Source organism: Xiphophorus maculatus, chromosome 9 (genome assembly GCF_002775205.1).
Source record: "Xiphophorus maculatus strain JP 163 A chromosome 9, X_maculatus-5.0-male, whole genome shotgun sequence".
Classification (NCBI taxonomy): Eukaryota; Metazoa; Chordata; class Actinopteri; order Cyprinodontiformes; family Poeciliidae; genus Xiphophorus; species Xiphophorus maculatus.
In genome coordinates this window covers 1076533-1102868 of record NC_036451.1, presented here as the reverse complement: position 1 = coordinate 1102868, position 26336 = coordinate 1076533, and the positions used below count along the sequence as shown (strand labels likewise).

The 26336-nt window shown below is 40.2% G+C and overlaps 1 protein-coding gene, 1 long non-coding RNA gene and 1 pseudogene across 2 annotated transcripts; 2 read left to right on the top strand and 1 right to left on the bottom strand.

Annotated features, from left to right (window-relative positions):
• Window positions 1–7416, bottom strand: LOC111609746. The gene is made up of 3 exons (XR_002753300.1): window positions 7332–7416; window positions 162–247; window positions 1–71 (listed from the first exon to the last, which is right to left on the bottom strand). It is a non-coding gene; the product is annotated as an uncharacterized LOC111609746 (long non-coding RNA).
• Window positions 7417–22183: 14767 nt separating this feature from the next.
• LOC111609726 (abnormal spindle-like microcephaly-associated protein homolog) lies at window positions 22184–23331 on the top strand. Its single transcript, XM_023339772.1, has 3 exons — window positions 22184–22869; window positions 22966–23114; window positions 23203–23331. The coding sequence occupies exons 1-3, from the start codon at window positions 22839–22841 to the stop codon at window positions 23329–23331; spliced, it is 309 nt and encodes a 102-aa protein (XP_023195540.1). The 5' UTR covers window positions 22184–22838.
• A 962-nt stretch (window positions 23332–24293) lies between these two features.
• On the top strand, window positions 24294–25994 carry LOC111609725 (annotated as a pseudogene).
• The last annotated feature ends 342 nt before the right edge of the window (window positions 25995–26336 follow it).

Sequence of the window (26336 nt, the reverse complement as noted above, 5' to 3'; positions counted from 1 at the left end):
GCCAAAGTGATGAAGAACAGATACTCGCTGATGAGGAAGGCTGTCGTCACTCTTCAGAGATGCTGCCGAGCCTGGAAGGAAAAACGACAGGTAGCCATAAACCAAGTCGTGTCTAGATTTTAATATCTGGGAGGAATCTAACCAAATTCTGTGATTTTTACTTTGAATTCATGCTGGCTGGTTTCAGGTCCTGGAGGCAGCCCGGGCAGAGCAGAGACTCCATTTTACGGCTGCGGTTTTCCATCACCTGTCAAGAAAACTAGAGCTCATCCCACTTCCCCATGCTGGAGATTTTAGTTTAACAGTAATAATAAATAAAGTTATCTTTAAAATGAATCACTCAAGTGACATCAAGGCCCAACAGTAGACTTAAGTGTCAATAAAGTTAGTTTAACAGTAATAATAAATAAAGTTATCTTTAAAATGAATCACTCAAGTGATATCTAGGCCCAACAGTAGACTTAAGTGTCAATAAAATAAATCTGGTTGTGTGTGTTGTTTTTGTCTCATGCAAACTTTGCTTTAATTTTACTTTTTTCTATCTAATCATAAGAAATCATAGTCAGTCAGAGAGAGTCATTAAACAGGAAAAGCAGGTTTCCTGGAAAAAGAGGAAGTAAGTTCCAGCCTGCAGATTTATAAAAAATAGCTGAGACTATTCCTTATTTTAAATCATGAAAGTTTAAAGAATGAAATCTAAACATTTTGGTAATTTGATAAGATTCAAAGTAAAATACTTATATTAATATTGGTTTACTTGTAATAATATTTACACGAACATTTGTGGGAACACTTACAAGAAAAACAAGTAACTGTAACTTTGGCATCAAATAATTAGAATCATGTATTATTCTTGGTTTCTTTTCAGAAAAACATCTGTAATAACTCACATTAGGATTATAATAAGTATAATTAATAAGTTATGGTTATAAAATCATAAATGAATGATAAATCAGAGAAGCTGAAGAAAATAAATGTGATATAAGTTATGGTTATAAAATTATAAATGAATGCTAAATCAGAGAAGCTAAAGAAAATAAATGTGATATAAATGTGATTTTGACATTGAACTTGAAATGGTGTAAAAGGTGTAACTACAATTAAACATCACTGATATGTTGGAGGTAGAGAGTAGGTGAAAGGTGAAAGGCAAGGAACTAACAGGAGAGCAGAGATGATCAACGCCTTATTTAGAGAGTAGGTGAAAGGTTGTGCAGGCAATGGACAGGAGGTTGAGCAACTCTGAGACATTAGCACAGACATCAGGACATAATGTCTGTAAGACAGTGATGGATATGAGATCATCTGTCTAAGCAGACAGCCAATGAAACAAGCCCAGCAACAGTGCTAGCCAAAGAAACCCTATAAAAGGTGAGTGCAAAAGAGGAACCGTTCGTTGGATCCTCCGGGCAGCTTCGAGCCAAGAGATGGACAAAGAACTCTGCAGCTGAAGAAGAGCCGGGGCCACGGAGCCGAAGACTGTCCGGCCATGGGGACCAACCCGTCAGCCCTGCAACCTGTGGCTTCAAATCGCACTTCTCTCATCGGCTGGGTTCAGACCCCAAAGACAAAGATGAAGACAAAGGCAAAGACAAAGAAGAAGAACTGGTGCCTTCCTTCCTGCCAGCACCAAGTCCTGTGTGACCTCACCATCCATGCGGAGAGGAGGCTCATCAGACCTACAGAGATTCCTGCCTTCGCTGATCAACATCTTCCTCCTGCTGCAACACCTTCTTCATCATCAGACCTGCGGAGATCCTGGCCTTCATCGATCAACATCTTCCTCCTGCTGCAACACCTTCTTCATCATCAGACCTGCGGAGATCCTGGCCTTCATCGATCGGCGTCTTCCTCCTGCTGCAGCACCTTCTTCGTCGTCGTGCCAGGTCTGGGGTTCGAGGCGCCAGGCTCCGTCCGTCTCTCTCAAAGGTTCCTTTTTTAGTTTTCAGTGTCAGCAGTAGGGAAAGATAGACTAGATGATTGATTTTACTTATTTGATTATTTCTGCTACTGAATTAAGCTGTACTGACCCTTGCAAAACTGCCTTACTAATAAAATATTTAGCATAAAGAAAATCTAAAAGATGTTGTGGACATTCAGTTAATGAGTCACCTTAAAGTTCTTTGATGGTTGTAAAATAGCTGTGATGTTTGATTCTGGAGAGGAAAAAGTTTAAAATGTTTTTAGGTTGCTGGTAGCCCAAATTTAAAACGTCATCCTTGGGACTCGCCTGAGTCACTAAAACCTACCTGGTTCAATAACAAATGCAAGTTGTAAAATAGAGAACGAGCGACCGTTAACAGGTGTGCTCTGTGAAACTAGTTGGCTGTAGGCTGCTCAGTCTGGCTAATTCACAGGGGGAAGAAGGGTGGGACACCTGGATGTTGGCCGTCAGAAACCAGGCGAATCGTTTCTCGAAACCAGCTTAAACAGAGTTTACTTCAGTTCTGGACAGGGTAAATCCCGGCAGATTTAGGAAACTCAATTAACCCGTTAGATGGAGAGCTGGTAGCACATCTCCCCTCTCAGAAGAGGAAGCAGAGAGTGAGAGAGTAGAGACAGAAAGGAGGGGGGGGGTGTTGCGCAACAACAAGTGGCGCCCAACGTGGGGCTCGACTAACGAAGTAGGAGGGCCCTACCTGCCAAGTCAGTGAAAACAGATGTAAGGATCTGAATAGCTCACTTGGTTTGTTAACTCTTAGGGAATAGAGTTAATGGTGACTGATAAGGCCGTCAGTCACAACCCTTGCAGTAACTGTATGGCATACAGGTGAGGGAAAGCTTCTACTGAGGATAAATGACCGGATCCAGACAGTGAAGCTAGTAGCCAACATAGTCTAGACCCATCCCTGCTCAAGAGCGCAAAGAGAGGCTTTGGGGGATAGACAACTCGAACCGACAGAGAGACGGAGTGATGGATGATCACTTCGAGGAGGAAAATCTGGGGAAGAAACCGGAGGAAGCCGGCCGCCCAGATCGTTTGGAAAAGGAGGAGACCTCAACAGAACTGCATCAACTTTCTACACAGCTACTGTGACTCAGACCTGAAGCAAGGGGGGACGTTGGTTCCAAGAATGAGGAACTGAAACATCAACCCCTGACAAAGGAAAGTTGGCTCAGTCTTGCTGGAGTGGTTCGTGATGTAATGCTGACAAGAAAAGAAAAGACCAGCCAGCAAGCATGCACAAGAAACAGAGAAAAGTATCATCAGCTGACGATGGATGAGGAAGCACACCGCGTCCTCCACTGCAGCCATCGAGAAGACATCCGGCAACAGAGGAACAAACACCAGCAGCTGACATCATCACACAGACGCAGACATGGTTAAAGACATCCTGCTGGACCCGGAGCTTGAAATTGGGCCAGCACAACCCACCAGTAAGAAACCACCGCAAGCGACATCTGAGAAGCCAGGACAACTGGAAGGGACAGTCCACACCGATGGATCCAGAAAGGGGTCCGACCAGTCGGCATACTGGGGATTTATTCTGAAGCAAGACGGCAAAGAGAGATGCCGTCAGAAAGGAAAAGCTCCCGGTAGTGCTCAAGCCGGAGAAGTAACGGCAGTACTGGAAGGATTGCTGGAGCTGGTGAAAAGGAAAATCAAGAGTGCCAGACCCGAGAGAAGCAGCTTGAGAGTGCGAGAGGGAAACAAGTAGCTCATCACAACTTATGGAAGAAGAAAGCAGAACTGAGGCTCCGCCCGAAACTTGAGGTGCAGCGACAAGGCGCACACCTGAGAAGAAGCCCTATGGAGGGGCAAAGATGACGACCTTTCGTGCCACTAAGAAAGGTTGTCTCTGCCGGTGTCGAGGTGGGACAGAACACCTAAGGACAGGTGGTCCTAGAGTAGCACGGGGACCAGGTAGTACGGTGCGTGCATAAGGCCCTCGAATATGCAGGCGTGCTACACCCCCGTGAAGAACTGAGCAAGCAGGACTGCTGGATGTCCCTTCAGCCCATCCGATGCAGCTGTGTGACTTTGAGGTATGTGGTCGATACGCAGGGCACCCAGGGCAGCGGATGGAAGGTTTGTTCATCAAGAGCACAGTCCCATGGGGTTCAGTCTGCATGGACGTAGCAGAGCCAATGGGGACAACAGGAAAGAGAGGTGAGAAGTACCTCTTGGTGCTGATGGACACAGTGACAACTGCTAGAAGAGCAGGTCTTCCCCTGCAGAGGAACTCCGTTCACGTCACAGAAAGCAGGGAGGCGAAGACACTTCTCCTTTTTGCTCAGAGAAGAAAAAGGGAAGTTGCAGCTCAAAGTGTCACTGAAAGCAGGGCAGAGAGTTTGGATTAAAGCTCAAGATCGGCCTGCAACTACGGTGATCAAGCTGAGATTCAACGCCCGAGTTTTTGTAAAGCAAGTACTGAACTTCAACACAGTACTACTGATGAAGAAAGGGGTCCATGAGGAAGCAGTGCTCAAGCCAGTTCTTAGCTACAGCGAACCAGAACATTACGAGAAGATGGCCAGAGAATCAAGCACCATGCCATCCTACAGTAGACTGGCCACTATTACAGGAAGGTTGCCGTTCAAAGAACAACTTCAAGGCTTTGGACTGGGAGGGCCGTGAAGAAATTGGACTATGCTAAAGAAGAACTCCTGTCACAACCTGATGGATTAAAATGGAAAAGGATCATGATTACGTATAAAGCATCATGATGCTTATGCTTTTTGCTTTGCTCTGCTGAACAGCCAGAATTTTTTTTTTGAGGCCTTCTGTCTCAGCCCATCTTCCCTAAAGAACCATCCCACATCCTGAAGAACTGACAGTTCATCCAGCGAAGGTTCCTGTAGAAGAATCAGAGCGATCCAAGTTTTCTTCGACATTCATCACCTCGTGGGGGAAATCAAAACTCCAAGGAGGGGGTGTCAAGAGAAGTGGAGTTTTGATGACTACACTGAGCCCTCTGTGACAACTGCGGATGAAGAATCTGCATCTTCACATCCCAGACGAACCTCTTCTCTTTCCAGGGGATGAGGACGGCGAACTGCAGGAGGGTGATGGACTCCCAGCATGTGAAAGGTCTGACCTCGTGGAGGGGGTGTCAAGAAAATCCGAGCTCATCCCACTTCCCCATGCTGGAGATTTTAGTTTAACAGTAATAATAAATAAAGTTATCTTTAAAATGAATCACTCAAGTGACATCAAGGCCCAACAGTAGACTTAAGTGTCAATAAAGTTAGTTTAACAGTAATAATAAATAAAGTTATCTTTAAAATGAATCACTCAAGTGATATCTAGGCCCAACAGTAGACTTAAGTGTCAATAAAATAAATCTGGTTGTGTGTGTTGTTTTTGTCTCATGCAAACTTTGCTTTAATTTTACTTTTTTCTATCTAATCATAAGAAATCATAGTCAGTCAGAGAGAGTCATTAAACAGGAAAAGCAGGTTTCCTGGAAAAAGAGGAAGTAAGTTCCAGCCTGCAGATTTATAAAAAATAGCTGAGACTATTCCTTATTTTAAATCATGAAAGTTTAAAGAATGAAATCTAAACATTTTGGTAATTTGATAAGATTCAAAGTAAAATACTTATATTAATATTGGTTTACTTGTAATAATATTTACACGAACATTTGTGGGAACACTTACAAGAAAAACAAGTAACTGTAACTTTGGCATCAAATAATTAGAATCATGTATTATTCTTGGTTTCTTTTCAGAAAAACATCTGTAATAACTCACATTAGGATTATAATAAGTATAATTAATAAGTTATGGTTATAAAATCATAAATGAATGATAAATCAGAGAAGCTGAAGAAAATAAATGTGATATAAGTTATGGTTATAAAATTATAAATGAATGCTAAATCAGAGAAGCTAAAGAAAATAAATGTGATATAAATGTGATTTTGACATTGAACTTGAAATGGTGTAAAAGGTGTAACTGCAATTAAACATCACTGATATGTTGGAGGTAGAGAGTAGGTGAAAGGTGAAAGGCAAGGAACTAACAGGAGAGCAGAGATGATCAACGCCTTATTTAGAGAGTAGGTGAAAGGTTGTGCAGGCAATGGACAGGAGGTTGAGCAACTCTGAGACATTAGCACAGACATCAGGACATAATGTCTGTAAGACAGTGATGGATATGAGATCATCTGTCTAAGCAGACAGCCAATGAAACAAGCCCAGCAACAGTGCTAGCCAAAGAAACCCTATAAAAGGTGAGTGCAAAAGAGGAACCGTTCGTTGGATCCTCCGGGCAGCTTCGAGCCAAGAGATGGACAAAGAACTCTGCAGCTGAAGAAGAGCCGGGGCCACGGAGCCGAAGACTGTCCGGCCATGGGGACCAACCCGTCAGCCCTGCAACCTGTGGCTTCAAATCGCACTTCTCTCATCGGCTGGGTTCAGACCCCAAAGACAAAGATGAAGACAAAGGCAAAGACAAAGAAGAAGAACTGGTGCCTTCCTTCCTGCCAGCACCAAGTCCTGTGTGACCTCACCATCCATGCGGAGAGGAGGCTCATCAGACCTACAGAGATTCCTGCCTTCGCCGATCAACATCTTCCTCCTGCTGCAACACCTTCTTCATCATCAGACCTGCGGAGATCCTGGCCTTCATCGATCGGCGTCTTCCTCCTGCTGCAGCACCTTCTTCGTCGTCGTGCCAGGTCTGGGGTTCGAGGCGCCAGGCTCCGTCCGTCTCTCTCAAAGGTTCCTTTTTTAGTTTTCAGTGTCAGCAGTAGGGAAAGATAGACTAGATGATTGATTTTACTTATTTGATTATTTCTGCTACTGAATTAAGCTGTACTGACCCTTGCAAAAATGCCTTACTAATAAAATATTTAGCATAAAGAAAATCTAAAAGATGTTGTGGACATTCAGTTAATGAGTCACCTTAAAGTTCTTTGATGGTTGTAAAATAGCTGTGATGTTTGATTCTGGAGAGGAAAAAGTTTAAAATGTTTTTAGGTTGCTGGTAGCCCAAATTTAAAACGTCATCCTTGGGACTCGCCCGAGTCACTAAAACCTACCTGGTTCAATAACAAATGCAAGTTGTAAAATAGAGAACGAGCGACCGTTAACAGGTGTGCTCTGTGAAACTAGTTGGCTGTAGGCTGCTCAGTCTGGCTAATTCACAGGGGGAAGAAGGGTGGGACACCTGGATGTTGGCCGTCAGAAACCAGGCGAATCGTTTCTCGAAACCAGCTTAAACAGAGTTTACTTCAGTTCTGGACAGGGTAAATCCCAGCAGATTTAGGAAACTCAATTAACCCGTTAGATGGAGAGCTGGTAGCACATCTCCCCTCTCAGAAGAGGAAGCAGAGAGTGAGAGAGTAGAGACAGAAAGGAGGGGGGGGGTGTTGCGCAACAACACACCTCAGGCCATAAAGATCCAACGAGCCCTGAGAGCCCACTGGGCTTTGGAATCAGCAAAAAGACAGATCCAGTCGGTCGTTACCATACAGGTACACCCGGAAACCAGAACCAGTGATGTACTGTTGGGTTTAGGAGCGTAGCACCCGACTATAAACTGTTCTCTGGGCTTTTCTCAGCGTTGGGTTAGAGCGAGGCTGCAGAGGAGACGACATCTGGAGGACAGGAGGAAGGTGGTGATGGTCCAGAGAGTGGTCAGGCGTTGGTTAGCGCGCCGCCACAAAGCCGCCGCCGTCATCCAGGAAGTGACCCGAAAATTCCTCCTGGACAGGCGACAGAAGAGGGCTCAACGAGGAATCGTCAAAGCTCAGGTGAGGCTAAAGCTAACGCTGCCTGTGCCATTAGCTAACGCTACCATTAGCTAAGTCTGTACTTAAGCTGACTGACTAAACTTTGAAGAGCAAATTTACTTGGTCATTTTGGAAGTTTTTAGTTGAATAAAGTTTGACATTTGTGAAATTTTGTTTATCGACTGATACAAACCCTGCAGCTGGTTTGTTTATATTCATGATCTTACTTTAAAGTTTAACTCAGCATTTCCATTTCCTTTTGTTTAGTGTTTTATAAAAACTTTATAGAGCAAGCAAATACTAAAAAAATAACTAAATTACTGTAAAACCAAACTTAAACAGGGTTTTGCATAATTTCCTTATTGAAAGAATATCGTTCAGTGCATTGACTCTTGGTTTCAGAATGGGTTTTTAACTAGCATTATAGCATTAGCTTCCGCTAAATACCGTTTTGGTGTAGCACTTTAGCATTAGCCAAGCTAATGTTTTGATTTTGCTTTAAGGTTTAACATAACTAACTTATTCAGGTAGCGGTTCCCACCTCGGTAATCTTAAAATACTTTTGTTTTTTTATGTTTAAGATTGTTGTAGTCATTGTGTTTAACATAAAGTGCAACTTTAGGTTAAATATTTTATAAAAACTGTTGAGATAAATCATTAAAAGCCCCAAATTAGGTGATGAATTAGTCTAAATCTCTGGCCAGAACTCCACGGTCCGGTTGACGTATCAGAGGCTCAAACGGCTCCATCCTGTGTCCCTGCAGGCTCTGTGGAGAGGACACCGCTCCCGCATGCTGAGCGACAAACCCAAACTCGTGAAGCTGAGGCTCCGCTTGCGCAAAATCTCTGCTGAAGTACGAGAGGAAGACAAACTGTGCAACAAAACCTCTTCTGCGCTGGAGTATCTCCTCCGATACAAACACTTCTCCTTCATCCTGGAGGCCCTGAAGAACCTCGGTAAGACCAGGACTGGATTGTTTTCGCTCGCTGCTGTCGGCTGAGTGGTGATGGAAACGTTTTTTATGCAGAGGCCGCCACCAGGCTGTCGCCAGAGTGCTGCGAGCGGCTGGTGGGAAGCGACGCCACCGGTGTCATCTTCACGCTGATACGCAGCTGCAACCGGAGCGGACCCTGCATGGAGGTCATCACCTTCTCCGTCCAGATCCTCCTCAACCTCTCCAAGGTACAACTGACGTCTCCGGTTCATAACATCGATGCTTTTCTGACTATGAATATCTTTCATTTTTATACAAATCTCAACTTGTTTACAAAAGCTGATTGAAATTTACCAACTTAATCTTTCAGGTTTTTTTCCCTTAATTTTATTGGTTTTACAAAAACAGGCTCTAGTTGTACTTTTCATAAAGCCCTCCTGTATTGAATCCTTTTTTGAACTGCGCCCTCTGGTGGAAGATGTTGGTAGTACATGCGGCAAATGCAAATTAAAGACCAACAAGGCTAAAATAAAGTATTTTTGGTGCTTAAAAAATCTCTAATAGTCATACATTACGTAATAATTAAAGTACTATAAGCTGTTATTAGTGTATCTATCTAACTGTTTCAGGCCTTAAAAGGACGATAAATTGTCCCAGAAGTTTTTGCAATAAACGATAATATTGTCTGACTTTTGTCATCCTGTTTTTGGTAGAAAGAAGAAAAAAATATAAATTATTGAGCTTGTTTTAATTTGTCATGTGATTAATTAATTTATTTAATCAGAGATCAATCAGAGAAGATGGTTCAAATCTAACTATTAACACTCAAATGTGTATTTTCCCTCAGTACCACCTGACCATAGAGGCGGTGTATTCGGTGGAAAACTCCCTGGAAACGCTGCTGGATTTACTGCAGAAATACCGGGAGAAAGCCGGGGACAAGGTGGCCGAAAAGGGCGGCAGCATCTTCACCAAAGCCTGCTTCCTTCTCGCTCTGCTGCTGCAGGACGAGCGCCGCGCTCAGGTCTGAAGCAGACAAAAAAATCTTTCCCACTAATCCTTACGAAAACATTTAAATTTAATCCATTTCCCCTCAGGAGGTGGTGAAGCTGCCTAAAGTTTTGGACCGGATACGCAGCATCTACCGGCTCACCGCGCGGAAACACAAAATGGACGAAGAGCGCAGCATCACCAGGCAGAGAATCAACGCCTCGATCAACGGGAGCTTCTTTGTTCCGCCAACGCCGCGCAAATCCAAACCGCCACCAAAGTAGGCAGCATCTGATCTGTACAAACCCAAACAGGACTTTTGGTTCTGTGGAAACTAAAATGCTGTTTTCTGTGGAGCTAAATTAGTGTCAGAAAGATTCACAAAGCATACAGTAAAATCTGCATGTGTGCAATAAGACGTAATAAGTGTAAAAGAAGATTTGTAAACGTACGACATTATTCGCTGTTCTGTACAACACGATGCAAATCTTACTGTGAATGTTGGGACTAATTTAGCTCCATATTTTTGTGTCGTTCAGGTTTGTACCGGATTGGGTTCTGAGGAAGGACAAACTGAAAGACGTCGTCGATCCCCTCAGGGCGATCCAGATGGTGGCGGAAACGCTCGCCATCGTTTTATAAACAGAAAACCTTCAAGAGTCTTTTTGTTTTCACAGAAAACCTCAGATTTTTAATATTTTTTGTTTTGTTTTTCAATCAAATGATTTGTTTGTAAATACTGAATTTGATCTTTTTTGATAATAAAATTGATCTTGTTTATGTTTTTCCCTTTTCAATATTTTCTTCCTGTTTCGGGAAACTAAAAAATGCCTAAAAACTCATCTTTTCAAATCTTCTTACTCTGCACTGTCTAACTTTCTGATGGTTTATCTTGTTTGTACGGGTTCTTTGTTAATAAATGCGTTTAAATAAAATGTATTAATACTGAGTCATCTACATAAGGTTGTACAGCTAAAACCATCATCTTCACATTTTAGTTATTATTTAGCATATCTTTAGGCAGATGAGTGTTTTTACAGAAGAAAACAAAAAACTTAGTTTTGGGTTTGTTTCTAAGTGTTGTCATGATTAAACACCCTGTCAGTTCTGAGGCTCTGCTGAAAAGTAAATATGAATCTGAAAAGTACACTGTTATCCTTTGCTGTATTTTCTACAGTTAAATACCACAAAATGCCCAGTAAAACTACCATAAGACATCTTTACAAGTAGTTACTGTAATTTGCATTGCATTATGGGTATAGTACATAGTATTACAGTAACTTACTGTATGTTTTGAATTTGCAGTAATTTACTGTTTACACATTACAGTAGTGGTACTGTACTGATAATATACAGTAAGAATTATATTTGATTTCCAACCGTCATCATAGCTGCTTCATCGTGGTTCCCTGTTTCTGTATTTTTACTCCTTTAGTGGTTAACATATTTTTAAGGCAGAAAGAGAGCATGTACTTTTGTTTTTTTCACATCCTAGCTAACATTAACGTGCAGTTTATCTAGCTACGTCATCAAGCGTGGCTTCGCTTCCAACTGTTTTCTGATGACGTTTGTTTTAAACTCCGAAGCTTTTTCTCTCCAAGTGCAGCTCTGTCTCCGTGCTGTGGGCTCACACTGCTTCAGCTCTTCAAGACAGGTAAAAAAACACTTCTTAGAAAACTGTTTGAAGCCAAAGCCTAGTCTGGAAATGTACATTTTAGATGGAGTTAACGTAGCTTATAGCATCATGCTATAAGTTAGCATTATAGCATGAGCTCGTTTGTGCTGGTTAGCCTGGTAAAATAACGTTACCTTTACGTTACTAACTCTGGTGTTTTATATAACTGGCATATTGCAACCTTATAAGTTACGTGTCTGTAAATGAGGTGAAAGAAAGGGAAATATGATGTTGTTATTTTTTGAGCTGGTTTGGTGTTAACGTTAGCTAAGGTGCTAATTTTACCGTTGAAGGTTTTAGCTTGACTTTTGCCGCTTAATCTTCCTCGGGCGGCTTTAGGTTGAGATGAGCTCAGTGTCTGTTAGCATTGTTGCTACATCCTTTGTGGAACAATATAACCATAACTAATAATTGATCCTCCCCCTTTTCTTTATTTTACATGTAATGACTGTTCATTTGTTTAAACCATGATCTTGCAAATGTTAAAAGTGCAGATTAGCTACGTAGGTCAGCAAGGATGAATTTCTAACATTGTTCTTTTTTTCCCTTTTCTTCAGATGACCTTTTTGTTTTAACTCCCAAGCTTTTTCCCTCCAAGTGGCTGTGCAGTTCTGTCCTGCTGACTGCTAACATAGCTTCATCTCTTCAAAAGACAACAGGTAAAAAGCTCTTCAAACATATTTGAAGCCACAAAATAGTCTGGAAATGTAGAGGAGCAGCTAACCTAATCTATAACTTTGAGCTTGCTACAGCTGGTTAGCCTGCTAAAGTACCATTACATCTCCAACATAGTGTATAAGAGTCTGTAAATGAGGACAAAGGTGAAAAACATTAAAGTAGTTTCTGTTATTTTTTGAGTTGGTTCAGCCACAGTGGCAGGTGGACAAAAAAGTTAATTTCCAACCCTGGTTACATATAAGGACTGTTCACATGTTTAAACCATGCTCCTGCAAATTTAAAGTTAAGTCAGTACTAACAGGTGCAACTACGTACAGGTGTAAATTCTGCAGCATTTGTACTTCAGAATTTACAGAATTTTGTAGTCATGTGAAGAAACATCAACACACAGCTAATTATCGGTTTGCATGTGGAATAGAGCAATGTCCTGCTTCCTTCAGAACATTTTCTGCATTCAGGTCCCACATGCACAGGAGTCACCGCCATTGCAGAAGTCAGACTGAACACTTGTGGAATGTAATGCTTTAAAAAATGCATTTAGCCCCACAAACTGTCATTCACATCTGCTGTTTCAGAGTGGTAGCAGGATGTAGGGGTAAAGTCTAGTCTAGTCTCCGGGATGAGGTTCTCAAAAACCTGTTGTAATCTGGGTGAACTGGCCCTTTAAATATAAATTACTACCAGTAATTCATATTTAAGAGAGTTTTCCTTTTATGTTTTAAAGGTATCTTCCACCAAGATGTCTGTTGAAATGGAAATGACCTTACCCACTACACCAAGGGTAATCATGCTTGGTAAGAGGAATATTTTCTATCACTATAATTTTTTCGTAGCAATGTATGTAATTGTTATGGTAGTCTGTACTTTTACTCACTAGCGTTAGCCTGAGAAGGGTTTGTCTATTTTAGGAAATAGCTTGATGTCTGCAACCCGGTGGATGGTCAGTATGGAGGAGAAGGTATTTTTCCAGCCTGAGCAACTACATGACTTTGCCAGCGTCCTTGCTGTCTTTCTTGGGTCATATTCTGTCTTCAATCTGGAGTATCAGGAGTCAGCATCCACCACACTGGAGATGATACAATGGCAAGTACTCTACACCAAGCCATTTATGAATTAAATTTAATGACAGTTTGACTGATGATGAAGAACCATAGCTGATTGCTGTATTATACGTCTTCATTAAAAAATACAATTAATATATTTTATTTCTGTTAAAAGATTCTTTGTGAGGATCAATCCAGATGTTGGTACCAAATGCACAGCCAAAGTCGGTACAAGCCGCAAGACGGGAAGTCTTGTCAAGAGGAAAGTAGTCAGTGTCAACTCCCAGATCACCACCTTCTTCCAACGACTTGCTGAATTTGAATGGAGGACTTCCAACTAGGTAAGTATTTTACCAAATGTAAATGTTTATTATTTTGTTGTCTTTTCCTCCTATCTTGCATGCTCTGACTTTACTTTAGCCTTTTTAATATGATTTTAATGATAATTTATAAATGCCATGTGATTCCTACACAATAGCCCTTTAGAGTAGCCTGCATCTTTTCTGTGTCCGTGGTAAAAAGTGGATGTCGCTGCATCTCTTAATAAATCACAGAAATATATAAGTGTGTAGTTGTTTAAGTGTGGTGTATTTTTATACTATGCAGTTTTCAGTTTATTAGGCACACCTTTGCAGTAATCCGTCAGCACCAACAAAATGACTAAAAAGATTGTTGTACTTCATCGTCCCCTTGGGGACATTTGTAGTACGCAATCTTTTGAATTACTGAAGACTGACTGACTGCTTTTGCCATAAACAATCCAAAAACCTGAAGTGAAGCCAGTCCTGCTCATTCTTTATGCAGCTTCTATTATCACTTCAGTCCAATTGATTTTTTTTAAAACAAATTATCAACTTAATGCTGCTTTATGACAAAGATTTTATGCATGTGAACATTGTCACTTCAGCTTAATTTGTCAACCTTCCTGTCGATTTGAAAATGTAGATAACTTCCTGACCATCTCATGACCTCCCACATTGTCTGTCTTATTCTTTACAGTTCAGCTTCCACAAGATGGATCCCACTGATTTTGTTTGACGAATGGAATAAAAGTTCTTCTGATGTAGGAAATGTGTTCTATGGTTTTGTTGTTTTACAGCACATTATATTGTATTGTGACATTGTTTTTTATGACATTGCGAATATGTAAATGGATTTTATTTCTACAAATCTGCTGAAAATAAATACCTGTTATTCACAGTACTTGGACTAAAATTTCTTTTATGAAATTTTTCGGTTTATGGTAAAATATTCTTATCTTAAAGAAATGTAAACTTTAATTTACAGTAAAACTCTGACATTATGTTGTGAAACAAGTTTACAGTAGACCAGCTTTACTATAAAATACAATTACTGTATTATACTAGAAACTACATTTACAGTAATGCAGTTATAACTGTAAAGCACTCACAGTAAAAATTAACTGTGAAATATCATAACAGTAAAGGTACTGTAGAATGGTAATTACAGTAAAATTACAATAAAAGGTCTAACAGTGTAGTTCTGAACTGTTTTCAAATTATTTTTTCGTTTGCAGATTTAGAAACTTTTTCCCCAAAACTTTCAGTTTCAAATTATTTTAGTTTGAAGATTTTTTTCATTGTAGAAACTTTTTTCAGTTTTAAATCATTTTTTTAGTTTGTTAGCAGATTCACTTTTGGCACAGCGATAAATGTCACATCTGTGTTAGAAGGACACACATTTTAATTGACAAAGGTGGGTTAAGTTAGACATTTCACGTGATGCAACACGCAATAAACCAACAGGAAAACAAACAAATGAGAAAACATGTCAACAGTTTCAAGATTTTTAAAAAGAAATCTTTTTTCAGTCTCAAACTTTCTTTTTTTCCATTTCAAGTATTTGTTTTACGTTTCTTTCAGTCTTTTTTCTTAAATAGCTGCTTTACAGTTCTTTTTTTTTCACAATATCAAATTTTTTTGGGCAAAACTTTTTGACCCCAATTTTGCTCCATACCACTGCTGATCTACTTAACAGTCTAGTTTGCTTTAAGTACTAGAACTAGCCAGAAGTGCAGAGTACCCAAATATTGTGCTCAAGTGTAGTACTACTTGATATTTTTACTCAGGTAAAATTAAAAACTAGTCATCCAAGAAATGACTCAAGTAAGAGTAAAAAAGTATTTGGTAAAACTTCCCCACACTGGCCAGCTGTTTAGTTCTTGTTAAATCTGATTTTGTTTTTCTCTGTATTTTTATTTTTTGCTGAAATAGATTTTTGATCAAATCAGTTTCTTTGTTTTCTTTGCTACATTTGATTTATTTATTTTTCTGAAATCAGTTTTTTTCTTCTTTTTTTAAGTTCATTCCTGTTTCTGATTAAATTTGACCAAATCATATTTTGTGTCAACAGTTTGCAACTTGCACTAGCTGGTTAGCCGGTCAGCTGCCTACATACCTTTCTAGGCAGCTACTAAGTAAAAGTAGAACTACTTCAACATATTTTTATTCAAGTAAAAGTAAAAAGTATCCGTCCAAGAAATTACTAAAGTAAAAGTAAAAAGTATTTGGTAAAAAAGTTACTCAAATACTGAGTAACTGATCAAATTATCAATCATTTTAAAATTACATTACCTGGACCAAAATAAAAAGTTAAGTGGAAATTTGGGTATTTTAAGAATGAAAATGACAGCAAATCATATTAGTAACAAAAAATAACAAAATCAGGCAAAATAAAATGTTTCCAAATAATTTTTTTTTCAATAAAAGATTCATGAAACTTTAATAAAAACTGCAGGTGTGTGTCTGTCAGGTGAACTTTGGGTTAAAACCTGTTTGTTTTTCATTCTGTGGGTAGAAAATCCAGACATTTTACTCAAGTAGGAGCAGAAATACTTCATAATAAAATTACTCAAGTAAATGTAATTGAGTAATTGTAACTAGTTACTACCCAACTCTGCCACCAGCTCAGCACATTTGTCTGTTTGCAGATTTCTTTGAAGACATGCTGAACAACTGAGAGCCATGAAAACTCACTTTGCTTAATTAATCTGATTAAAACTTTTATATGTATTTAACACATAAAAGTTTCTCACATTTTGTCTGCGATTTTGCATCGACGTTTCCCATGAGCAGAGGGAGAGGAGGCAGATTTTGAGAACCTGGGATTTTTTTCTGGTTATTTTTTATTTTTCAGCTGACCGGGTTTTGTTGCCTCTGAAGTGGAGTTATTATCTCCCAAACACAAACCCAGATTGAGAAATTGATCCATCTGGGTGGAGAGATTGACCCTCTCTGCTCTCATTCACTGACGGGGAATAATTCGACTTGTTCCACAGGAGAAACGCCCATAAAGATTTCAGCTGAAGCTTTCAGCTTTTTCTTAGCAAGAACTGATGGAAGATGGATAAAAAGGATTCATGCTGGACGTTTGCTTGTTTAGATCAGGAAGAGACGCTGTTTGTTTACTTGGATGCCTCCAGATTAAGGATTAAGTTGCACCTAAAAACCTTCAATTTTCTCAAAAGCTGACAGTGCGCCTTATAATCCAGTGCGCCTTATATATGGACCAATATTGAGCCACAACTGGTCTCATAACTACGGTAAGCAGCCGCCGACTTCATTTCCCCAGTAGAAGAAGAAGCGCGCGGTGCATGCTGGGTTTTGTGTAAAGACCCCAAAATGGCTCCTATTAAGAGACGAGCTTACGACACAGAGTTTAAGCTCAAGGCGATCAGTGATGCAGTAAAACACGGGAACAGAGCAGCAGCCAGAGAATTTAACATGAACCAATCAATGGTTATAGTGGAAGTGGATATATATTGTGATTGCACTAACGTTTGATTTACCGTAACAGCATCAGGCTGTTTTTTACGTGTTTATTGAATCGAGGAAAAGTTCCCCTCCACTATATGTTACACCTTGCTGTTGTTAAAAGATAAACTGTCACCAAAATACCACGTCACTGACTTTACCTCGGGAAAATAATAAAACAGCTTTTTATTCATATTGGGAATGAAGGGAGTTTTCAGAACGCTGGTTTGTAATTTATTAATAAAGTTTGACTGAAATATCTGACTGTTTTGTTGACATTCCCTTTATCGCAGCTCCATCTAGTGGATGCATAACGTAACCGCAGCCTCTACTGTAGCGTCTATTCTATGCGCCTTATAATGCGGTGAGCCTTATATAAGAAAAAAGGTTTTAAATAGGCCATTCATTGAAGGTGCGCCTTATAGTGCGGAAAATACGGTAAATGTTTTCAAACTTTTGCAACACCACACTTTGGAGAAAAAAAATTAACTAAAACATCTAATGTATCTTTTAAGAAGACTCAGTGATCTTGCTGTTACCCAACCAGAACTTGTGTACAAGACAATATTGAGTGTTTTAACTTTTCATCTCCTCGTCTGGTTTGGTCACATGAGCTGCAGACTAACAGATAAACTTTTAAGAAACTTCCAGTGGCGGGTAAAGTAGCAGGTAAATAGACCTGAGTGAAGTTGGCCCCCACCTTCTTCAAATCAGGCACATTTGGTGTCAAACGTTTGTGCAGCAAACATTTTGTTTGTGCCGCTATAATTTTAAAGACATAAAGAAATGTTTCTAGAGGTCATCAAAGGTCAACCAGCCCCCCACCTTCTTCAAATCAGATTTTTAGGCTCTGATAAAGTTTTTTAGGCCGTTATTTAACAAGTTGAACAGGAAATTGGGAGGAGAGAGAAGGGAAAGACATGCAGCAGATTCTGCAGGACTGGGAATTAAACCCAGGTTGACAAACAAAACCTATAAGTAACGTCCTAAACAAAACATAATTTGCTGTCTTACCATAAACTGGTTACAAAAATAACTGAATTATTCATTTCTAAGCCCCTTTTCCTTCTCTTATACAAGCAGACAACACATAAGCTCAACAACACAAAAGCTTCATATTTATTACAAAGTATTGATCTAAGAATTGATTTCTTCCTGTAATGGAAATAATTTCTGATTAAGTTTTCTGTTTTCATGCTTTCATGGATTGTTCTTCTTTTTTCCCTTTTCTACAGTTTTTCATGTTAAATTGCACTTTTTTGTTAAGTTTGTTAAACTACCTTGAATCTGTATTTCTAAATAAAGACTAACAGAAAGATCACAGTAACTTTTATTTTTTATAAAACCTGTTTTGTTCTTATAACAAACAAACCAGATAAAACAAGTTTGGGTTTCTTTATGGTTCAGAGAATTAAATTATGATAACAATTATCATCTAATATTATGTACAGATTAAACTCTAATCTTAATTTAACATCCTGGAACCTGAAGAATCCAAACCTGTTAAATCAACTTTTTAAAGTTTGGTATAAAAAGAAAAACAGGATTTATCAAAGAAAAGCAGGTGAATGGACTGAACTTGTGTAGAGCCTTGCTGGTCATGTTGACCACTCAAAGCGCTTCACACTACAGTCACATTTACACCCACATGCAGGTCGGGGGGCAACTTGCCGCTAAGTGCCCCACCCTGGGGCAGCTCTACATGTGGCTGAGGAAGCTGGAATTGAACTTACAACCTTCTGGTCACAAGACAACCACTCTACCCACTGAGCCACAGTCGCACTAAAAAAGCCACTGCATGATCCTTTTGCTAATCTTCTTTAAAATACAGATTTAAACAGTTTAAAAGCTACAATTCAGTGCAATTTAATATAAAAAGTGAGTAGAAACGGTAAACTAAAGGACAAACCATAAAAGCACAAGTACAGTGGAAATAAACAGAAATCATTACTATCAAAAGAAGACATTTTAACTCTTAAATCAATACGTTGCTATAAAAATTGAGCCCAGTGTTGCTGCGGCGCTAAAACAGCGAAGGAAAAGGGCTAACGTACGGCTAATTCAATTAATTATAAAGTTTAACAATAAAGCTGCACATGTGTTTGGGGTTTCTTCAAATCTTTGGGGGCAATTTGCAGTGACCAACTGACCTGACCGACATGTTTTAGGAGATGTGGGGGGAACCGGAGCACCCGGAGAAAACCCACGCAAACACGGGGAGACCATGCAAACTCCACACAGATGGTGTCTGTGAAGACGCAGCGCTAACCGCTGCACCACCGTGCTGCCCACGTTTTTTCCAATTGAGTTGGGAAGGGATCTATTATCTAGTTTGTCAATGGGGGATAAAACTTTAACGTTTTAAATTTGACGGAGCGTGGCCTGGCGCCCCGTACACAGAGGCTACAACCTCCATGAGTTTGAGTCCTCTTTCCTCTCTTGCTCGTCTTTCTCCTTCTCTGAATATCATCATAATCCAGAACATTAGATATGTTCTGGATTGTCTTCACTGTTTTATTTTTCTTTTGGCTTCTGCCATCTCAGAGTCTTCCGTAATTTTTTCCAAAAAGAAATCTTAGACTTTTTCTTCTTACCGTCCTGCATGATTTTAACATCCGGATTGTCCAAATCCTCCAGGACGGTTTCTCCAGTGATCTTGGTCTCTTCTGAGGATTCTGGGTCTGTGGAACAACCTGATAACGGTTCTCCTGAGCTTTTCTCCTCTGGAGAAACCTTTTCACTTACGACATCAACTGGGTCCACTTGGTCCTGTAAGTCTTCCTCCTTCTCTTGGGAAACTGTGATGTCTTTTTTTGGGAAACCGTCTTCCTCAGCTCTCAGCAGCAGGAGATCCTCTTTCGCTCTTTGTAAATCATTTTTTACGCAACTTATTTCCAGCTGGTATTTCTCTGCGTCATGTTTAAATGCAGTGACTTCCTTTTCATACTGACAGTTGAGCTGCTGGTACAAACCGTTTACCTTCTCCAGCTCAGCCTGGGCACTGCTTTCTCTGTTTTGCAGGATTTTAATCTCTGTTGTTGCGTTATTTTGGAGGATGGCATATTCAGATCTCAGGTTGTCCAGACTCGCCTTGGCCTTCTCTACTGTCTGCAGATGTGCTTTTCTCTCCTCCTTTACCTGCTGCTGAAGTTTTTCAAGTTGTTGCAGCGCAGATCGGTTTATATCCCAAATTAGTTTTTCTGCCTTTTGTCTCTGTAAAAGAGCCATTTGGTCCTGCCTTATCTTCTGTTGGTAAGTCTCAATCTGCTGCTGTAAATCCATTGTGTCGTTTCTATATCTGCATTTAAGCTCCTCATGTGAAACATGAACCCGATCCAGTTCATGGAACATCTGCCTGTCCCTGTGTCTCAGAATAAAGATCTTTCTTGCCATTCTTTGGAAGAGCTCTTCCTTCTCAGCTCTCAGATTGTTGACTAGGTTCAGGTTCTCTCTCTCTCTCTCTATATTGGCGTCTTTCTCATGTCTCGCCTCCTGCCGATATCTCTCCAGGTCTTGCTTAAGTCCAGAAACGTCACTATGATATTTACCGTTGAGTTCACTATATGAATGTTTGAGCTCAGCCAATTCTTCCTGCAGACGTTTCTCGTTGTCTTGCAGGGACGCGATCTTATGGGACATTTCCAGAAACATCTTGTCCTTTTCAGCTCTCAGGTCTTCTAACCTGGCGCTCTCCGTTTCCAGACTGGAGTCCAGTCTTTGGGTTTCCCCGTGTAAAATATCCAAGTGTGCAGGAGCGAAGCTGCCTTGGGGGTTTTGCCAGACTCCCGTTCTTGCCTGGAGTCCCATCATCCTGTTGCGGTATTTCTCAAATTGGTGAAACATTTCTACCCTCAAATCCTTCAGCCAAAATCTGTCGCCGTAAATTACTTGAACCGTCGTTTGGAAAGAGCTTTGCGCACGTCTGAACTGGTCAGTGATATTGCAAGCAATGAAAAATATGCAGAATTGTGTCACATACAATTCTGCAGTTGATGACATCACAGACTGCATCGCCAGTGACATCACAGAGTCTTCCTTTGCTGGCGGTGTGACATCATTCCACCACCAAATATCTCACTCTTCATTCTTGTTTACATTCAAAATAGTCCATGATTCACTGGTTTTTATCCAAACTCATTTCTGTTTTGGGCCAGATCAAAAACCTGAATGTTCATAAAGGGCCTGTTGCACCAGAACATATTGATGAAAACCAATTAAACTGTTAAAATATCAATAAATAGGTGTTTCAGCATCAATACGTGTTTCTTAAAATAACCTAATATTGAACATCTTTTCACACAAATCAGTTCATCCAGGATTGTTTTTGTGCTTTTCTGCAATCATCACAGATTTTGTGGCGCTAAGTTAGAAATATCTGTAAGGAATTTTTTACAATATTTGCGCTAACATATGATGTTAAATGTGATCTTTTATTAATCTCTCTATCGGTCATGGACTATAACTTGGCATCAGGTCAGGCTGAGACAGCAGGCACTTGAACCCAAATGTTTATGGACAATTTTGAGAAAAAATGTTAATAAACTCAGAAAACATGTTGATAAAGTCAGAAAACATGAGGGGATCTGTTGATTGTTGTGTGAATTTTGCGGTTATTTGTAAAAACTGGAGGGGCCCATTGCTATGATTTGGAGTCTAGAGGGCCACATAGAAAGCTATGGCGGGCCAGATTTGGCCCTCGGGCCTTGAGTTTGACACACGGGCCATATATGATAATCTATAGAACTTTTTTCAATATCTAAACATTGGGAAGTTAATTTTGCTTGTTTAGTCAAACATTTATTTTCTTCTGTATTGTGGAAAAAGAGAGTGGGAAAGAAAATTTATAATAAATCGATGTAAACAATATGAAAAGTAAAATATAAAAACTAAAACTATTGATTTATAAATCTTGTTGAAAGTTGGTTAGGATTGATTAAGCCTCGTTGTTAATATCAGGCTTAAAACTCAAAAATTGTAAATGAGTGAAAGTTGTAATGTACTAGTATTGTGGTTTGTTTATTGTTGTCATAGCAACTGCCTGTCAAGATGGCTGTCAGTTAAAACAAAGAATGTTGTAATCTATATTTTCAGTATGTTTTTGTTAGCTTTTTAAAGGCACAATGTACTTCTTATTATAAATAGTTTCTAGTGAGAAAATAAAAGTGTGTATTTTTTATCCGGTTTCTACTGTAGAAAACTTTTTCCACATTTTAATCTTCTAATCAAAATTAAATTACACGTTATCACAGAACTGTTCAGTTTAAATATCAATAACTTTCAAGGACTAGAAGCAAAGTTTAGTGCTTTAATTACTGATTAAACACAAAACTAAAGCACCACTTTCACATTTTTTATTGTGAAAACCTCATATCCACATATGTCAACCAAGCAAGAATTTTGCAGCATTAACTTATGTTTTGCGGCGGTCTTTGACCAAGCTCAGGAACTTCTCTGCACTGATCTCATCATCAATCACAGTGTAATGGATACCCTGGTTTGGTAGCAGGATAAACATGGAGACGCCTTCCTGTTATGGCAGCTGTCTGTTTTTCATTCTTCTCTACTTCTCCAACGGCGAGATAGAGAACATTTCCTGGATGTTAGACGTTCTGCTGTCGTCCTCCAGGCGGCCTTCAGAGGCCATCATGCACGGACTCAAATTGCAAAAATGCACAAAGCCGCTGCCATCATTCAAGCTAATTTCAGGAGACACAAACAGCAAACAGACTATAAGAGACGATGCTGGGCAGTGACTGTCATACAGCAGAGGTTTAGAGCGCAGAAATGTAAAGAACTTCAGGAAAAGCGTTACCAAGATGTTAGAAGAGCCGTCATCGTTCTTCAGGCTGCATATCGAGGAATAAAGTCCAGACGAATGATCGGAAAAAGGCGAGAGGCTGCCAGCGTCATCCAGAGCGCCTTCAGAGTCCACCGTGAACGGCAACGGTACCTGAAACTGAAATCATCCGCTCTCACGATTCAGAGGAAATATCGAGCCACTTCAGAAGCCAAAGTGATGAAGAACAGATACTCGCTGATGAGGAAGGCTGTCGTCACTCTTCAGAGATGCTGCCGAGCCTGGAAGGAAAAACGACAGGTAGCCATAAACCAAGTCGTGTCTAGATTTTAATATCTGGGAGGAATCTAACCAAATTCTGTGATTTTACTTTGAATTCATGCTGGCTGGTTTCAGGTCCTGGAGGCAGCCCGGGCAGAGCAGAGACTCCATTTTACGGCTGCGGTTTTCCATCACCTCAGGCCATAAAGATCCAACGAGCCCTGAGAGCCCACTGGGCTTTGGAATCAGCAAAAAGACAGATCCAGTCGGTCGTTACCATACAGGTACACCCGGGAAACCAGAACCAGTGATGTACTGTTGGGTTTAGGAGCGTAGCACCCGACTATAAACTGTCTCTGGGGCTTTTCTCAGCGTTGGGTTAGAGCGAGGCTGCAGAGGAGACGACATCTGGAGGACAGGAGGAAGGTGGTGATGGTCCAGAGAGTGGTCAGGCGTTGGTTAGCGCGCCGCAACAAAGCCGCCGCCGTCATCCAGGAGTGACCCGAAAAATTCCTCCTGGACAGGCGACAAGAAGAGGGCTCAACGAGGAATCGTCAAAGCTCAGGTGAGGCTAAAGCTAACGCTGCCTGTGCCATTAGCTAACGCTACCATTAGCTAAGTCTGTACTTAAGCTGACTGACTAAACTTTGAAGAGCAAATTTACTTGGTCATTTTGGAAGTTTTTAGTTGAATAAAGTTGACATTTGTGAAATTTTGTTTATCGACTGATACAAACCCTGCAGCTGGTTTGTTTATATTCATGATCTTACTTTAAAGTTTAACTCAGCATTTCCATTTCCTTTTGTTTAGTGTTTTTTAAAAACTTTATAGAGCAAGCAAATACTAAAAAAATAACTAAATTACTGTAAAACCAAACTTAAACAGGGTTTTGCATAATTTCCTTATTGAAAGAATATCGTTCAGTGCATTGACTCTTGGTTTCAGAATGGGGTTTTTAACTAGCATTATAGCATTAGCTTCCGCTAAATACCGTTTTTGGTGTAGCACTTTAGCATTAGCCAAGCTAATGTTTTGATTTTGCTTTAAGGTTTAACATAACTAAACTTATTCAGGTAGCGGTTCCCACCTCGGTAATCTTAAAAATACTTTTGTTTTTTTTATGTTTAAGATTGTTGTAGTCATTGTGTTTAACATAAAGTGCAACTTTAAGTTAAATATTTTATAAAACTGTAAGATAAATCATTAAAAGCCCCCCAATTAGGTGATGAATTAGTCTAAATCTCTGGCCAGAACTCCACGGTCCGGTTGACGTATCAGAGGCTCAAACGGCTCCATCCTGTGTCCCTGCAGGCTCTGTGGAGAGGACACCGCTCCCGCATGCTGAGCGACAAACCCAAACTCGTGAAGCTGAGGCCCGCTTGCGCAAAATCTCTGCTGAAGTACGAGAGGAAGACAACTGTGCAACAAAACCTCTTCTGCGCTGGAGTATCTCCTCCGATACAAAACACTTCTCCTTCATCCTGGAGGCCCTGAAGAACCTCGGTAAGACCAGGATGGATTGTTTTCGCTCGCTGCTGTCGGCTGAGTGGTGATGGAAACGTTTTTTATGCAGAGGCCGCCACCAGGCTGTCGCAGAGTGCTGCGAGCGGCTGGTGGGAAGCGACGCCACCGGTGTCATCTTCACGCTGATACGCAGCTGCAACCGGAGCGGACCCTGCATGGAGGTCATCACCTTCTCCGTCCAGATCCTCCTCAACCTCTCCAAGGTACAACTGACGTCTCCGGTTCATAACATCGATGCTTTTCTGACTATGAATATCTTTCATTTTTATACAAATCTCAACTTGTTTACAAAAGCTGATTGAAATTTACCAACTTAATCTTTCAGGTTTTTTTTTCCCTTAATTTTATTGTTTTACAAAAACAGGCTCTAGTTGTACTTTTCATAAAGCCCTCCTGTATTGAATCCTTTTTTGAAACTGCGCCCTCTGGTGGCAGATGTTGGTAGTACATGCGGCAAATGCAAATTAAAGACCAACAAGGCTAAAATAAAGTATTTTTGGTGCTTTAAAAAATCTCTAATAGTCATACATTACGTAATAATTAAAGTACTATTAAGCTGTTATTAGTGTATCTATCTAACTGTTTCAGGCCTTAAAAGGACGATAAATTGTCCCAGAAGTTTTTGCAATAAACGATAATATTGTCTGACTTTTGTCATCCTGTTTTTGGTAGAAAGAAGAAAAAAATATAAATTATTGAGCTTGTTTTAATTTGTCATGTGATTAATTAATTTATTTAATCAGAGATCAATCAGAGAAGATGGTTCAAATCTAACTATTAACACTCAAATGTGTATTTTCCCTCAGTACCACCTGACCATAGAGGCGGTGTATTCGGTGGAAAACTCCCTGGAAACGCTGCTGGATTTACTGCAGAAATACCGGGAGAAAGCCGGGGACAAGGTGGCCGAAAAGGGCGGCAGCATCTTCACCAAAGCCTGCTTCCTTCTCGCTCTGCTGCTGCAGGACGAGCGCCGCGCTCAGGTCTGAAGCAGACAAAAAAATCTTTCCCACTAATCCTTACGAAAACATTTAAATTTAATCCATTTCCCCTCAGGAGGTGGTGAAGCTGCCTAAAGTTTTGGACCGGATACGCAGCATCTACCGGCTCACCGCGCGGAAACACAAAATGGACGAAGAGCGCAGCATCACCAGGCAGAGAATCAACGCCTCGATCAACGGGAGCTTCTTTGTTCCGCCAACGCCGCGCAAATCCAAACCGCCACCAAAGTAGGCAGCATCTGATCTGTACAAACCCAAACAGGACTTTTGGTTCTGTGGAAACTAAAATGCTGTTTTCTGTGGAGCTAAATTAGTGTCAGAAAGATTCACAAAGCATACAGTAAAATCTGCATGTGTGCAATAAGACGTAATAAGTGTAAAAGAAGATTTGTAAACGTACGACATTATTCGCTGTTCTGTACAACACGATGCAAATCTTACTGTGAATGTTGGGACTAATTTAGCTCCATATTTTTGTGTCGTTCAGGTTTGTACCGGATTGGGTTCTGAGGAAGGACAAACTGAAAGACGTCGTCGATCCCCTCAGGGCGATCCAGATGGTGGCGGAAACGCTCGCCATCGTTTTATAAACAGAAAACCTTCAAGAGTCTTTTTGTTTTCACAGAAAACCTCAGATTTTTAATATTTTTTGTTTTGTTTTTCAATCAAATGATTTGTTTGTAAATACTGAATTTGATCTTTTTTGATAATAAAATTGATCTTGTTTATGTTTTTCCCTTTTCAATATTTTCTTCCTGTTTCGGGAAACTAAAAAATGCCTAAAAACTCATCTTTTCAAATCTTCTTACTCTGCACTGTCTAACTTTCTGATGGTTTATCTTGTTTGTACGGGTTCTTTGTTAATAAATGCGTTTAAATAAAATGTATTAATACTGAGTCATCTACATAAGGTTGTACAGCTAAAACCATCATCTTCACATTTTAGTTATTATTTAGCATATCTTTAGGCAGATGAGTGTT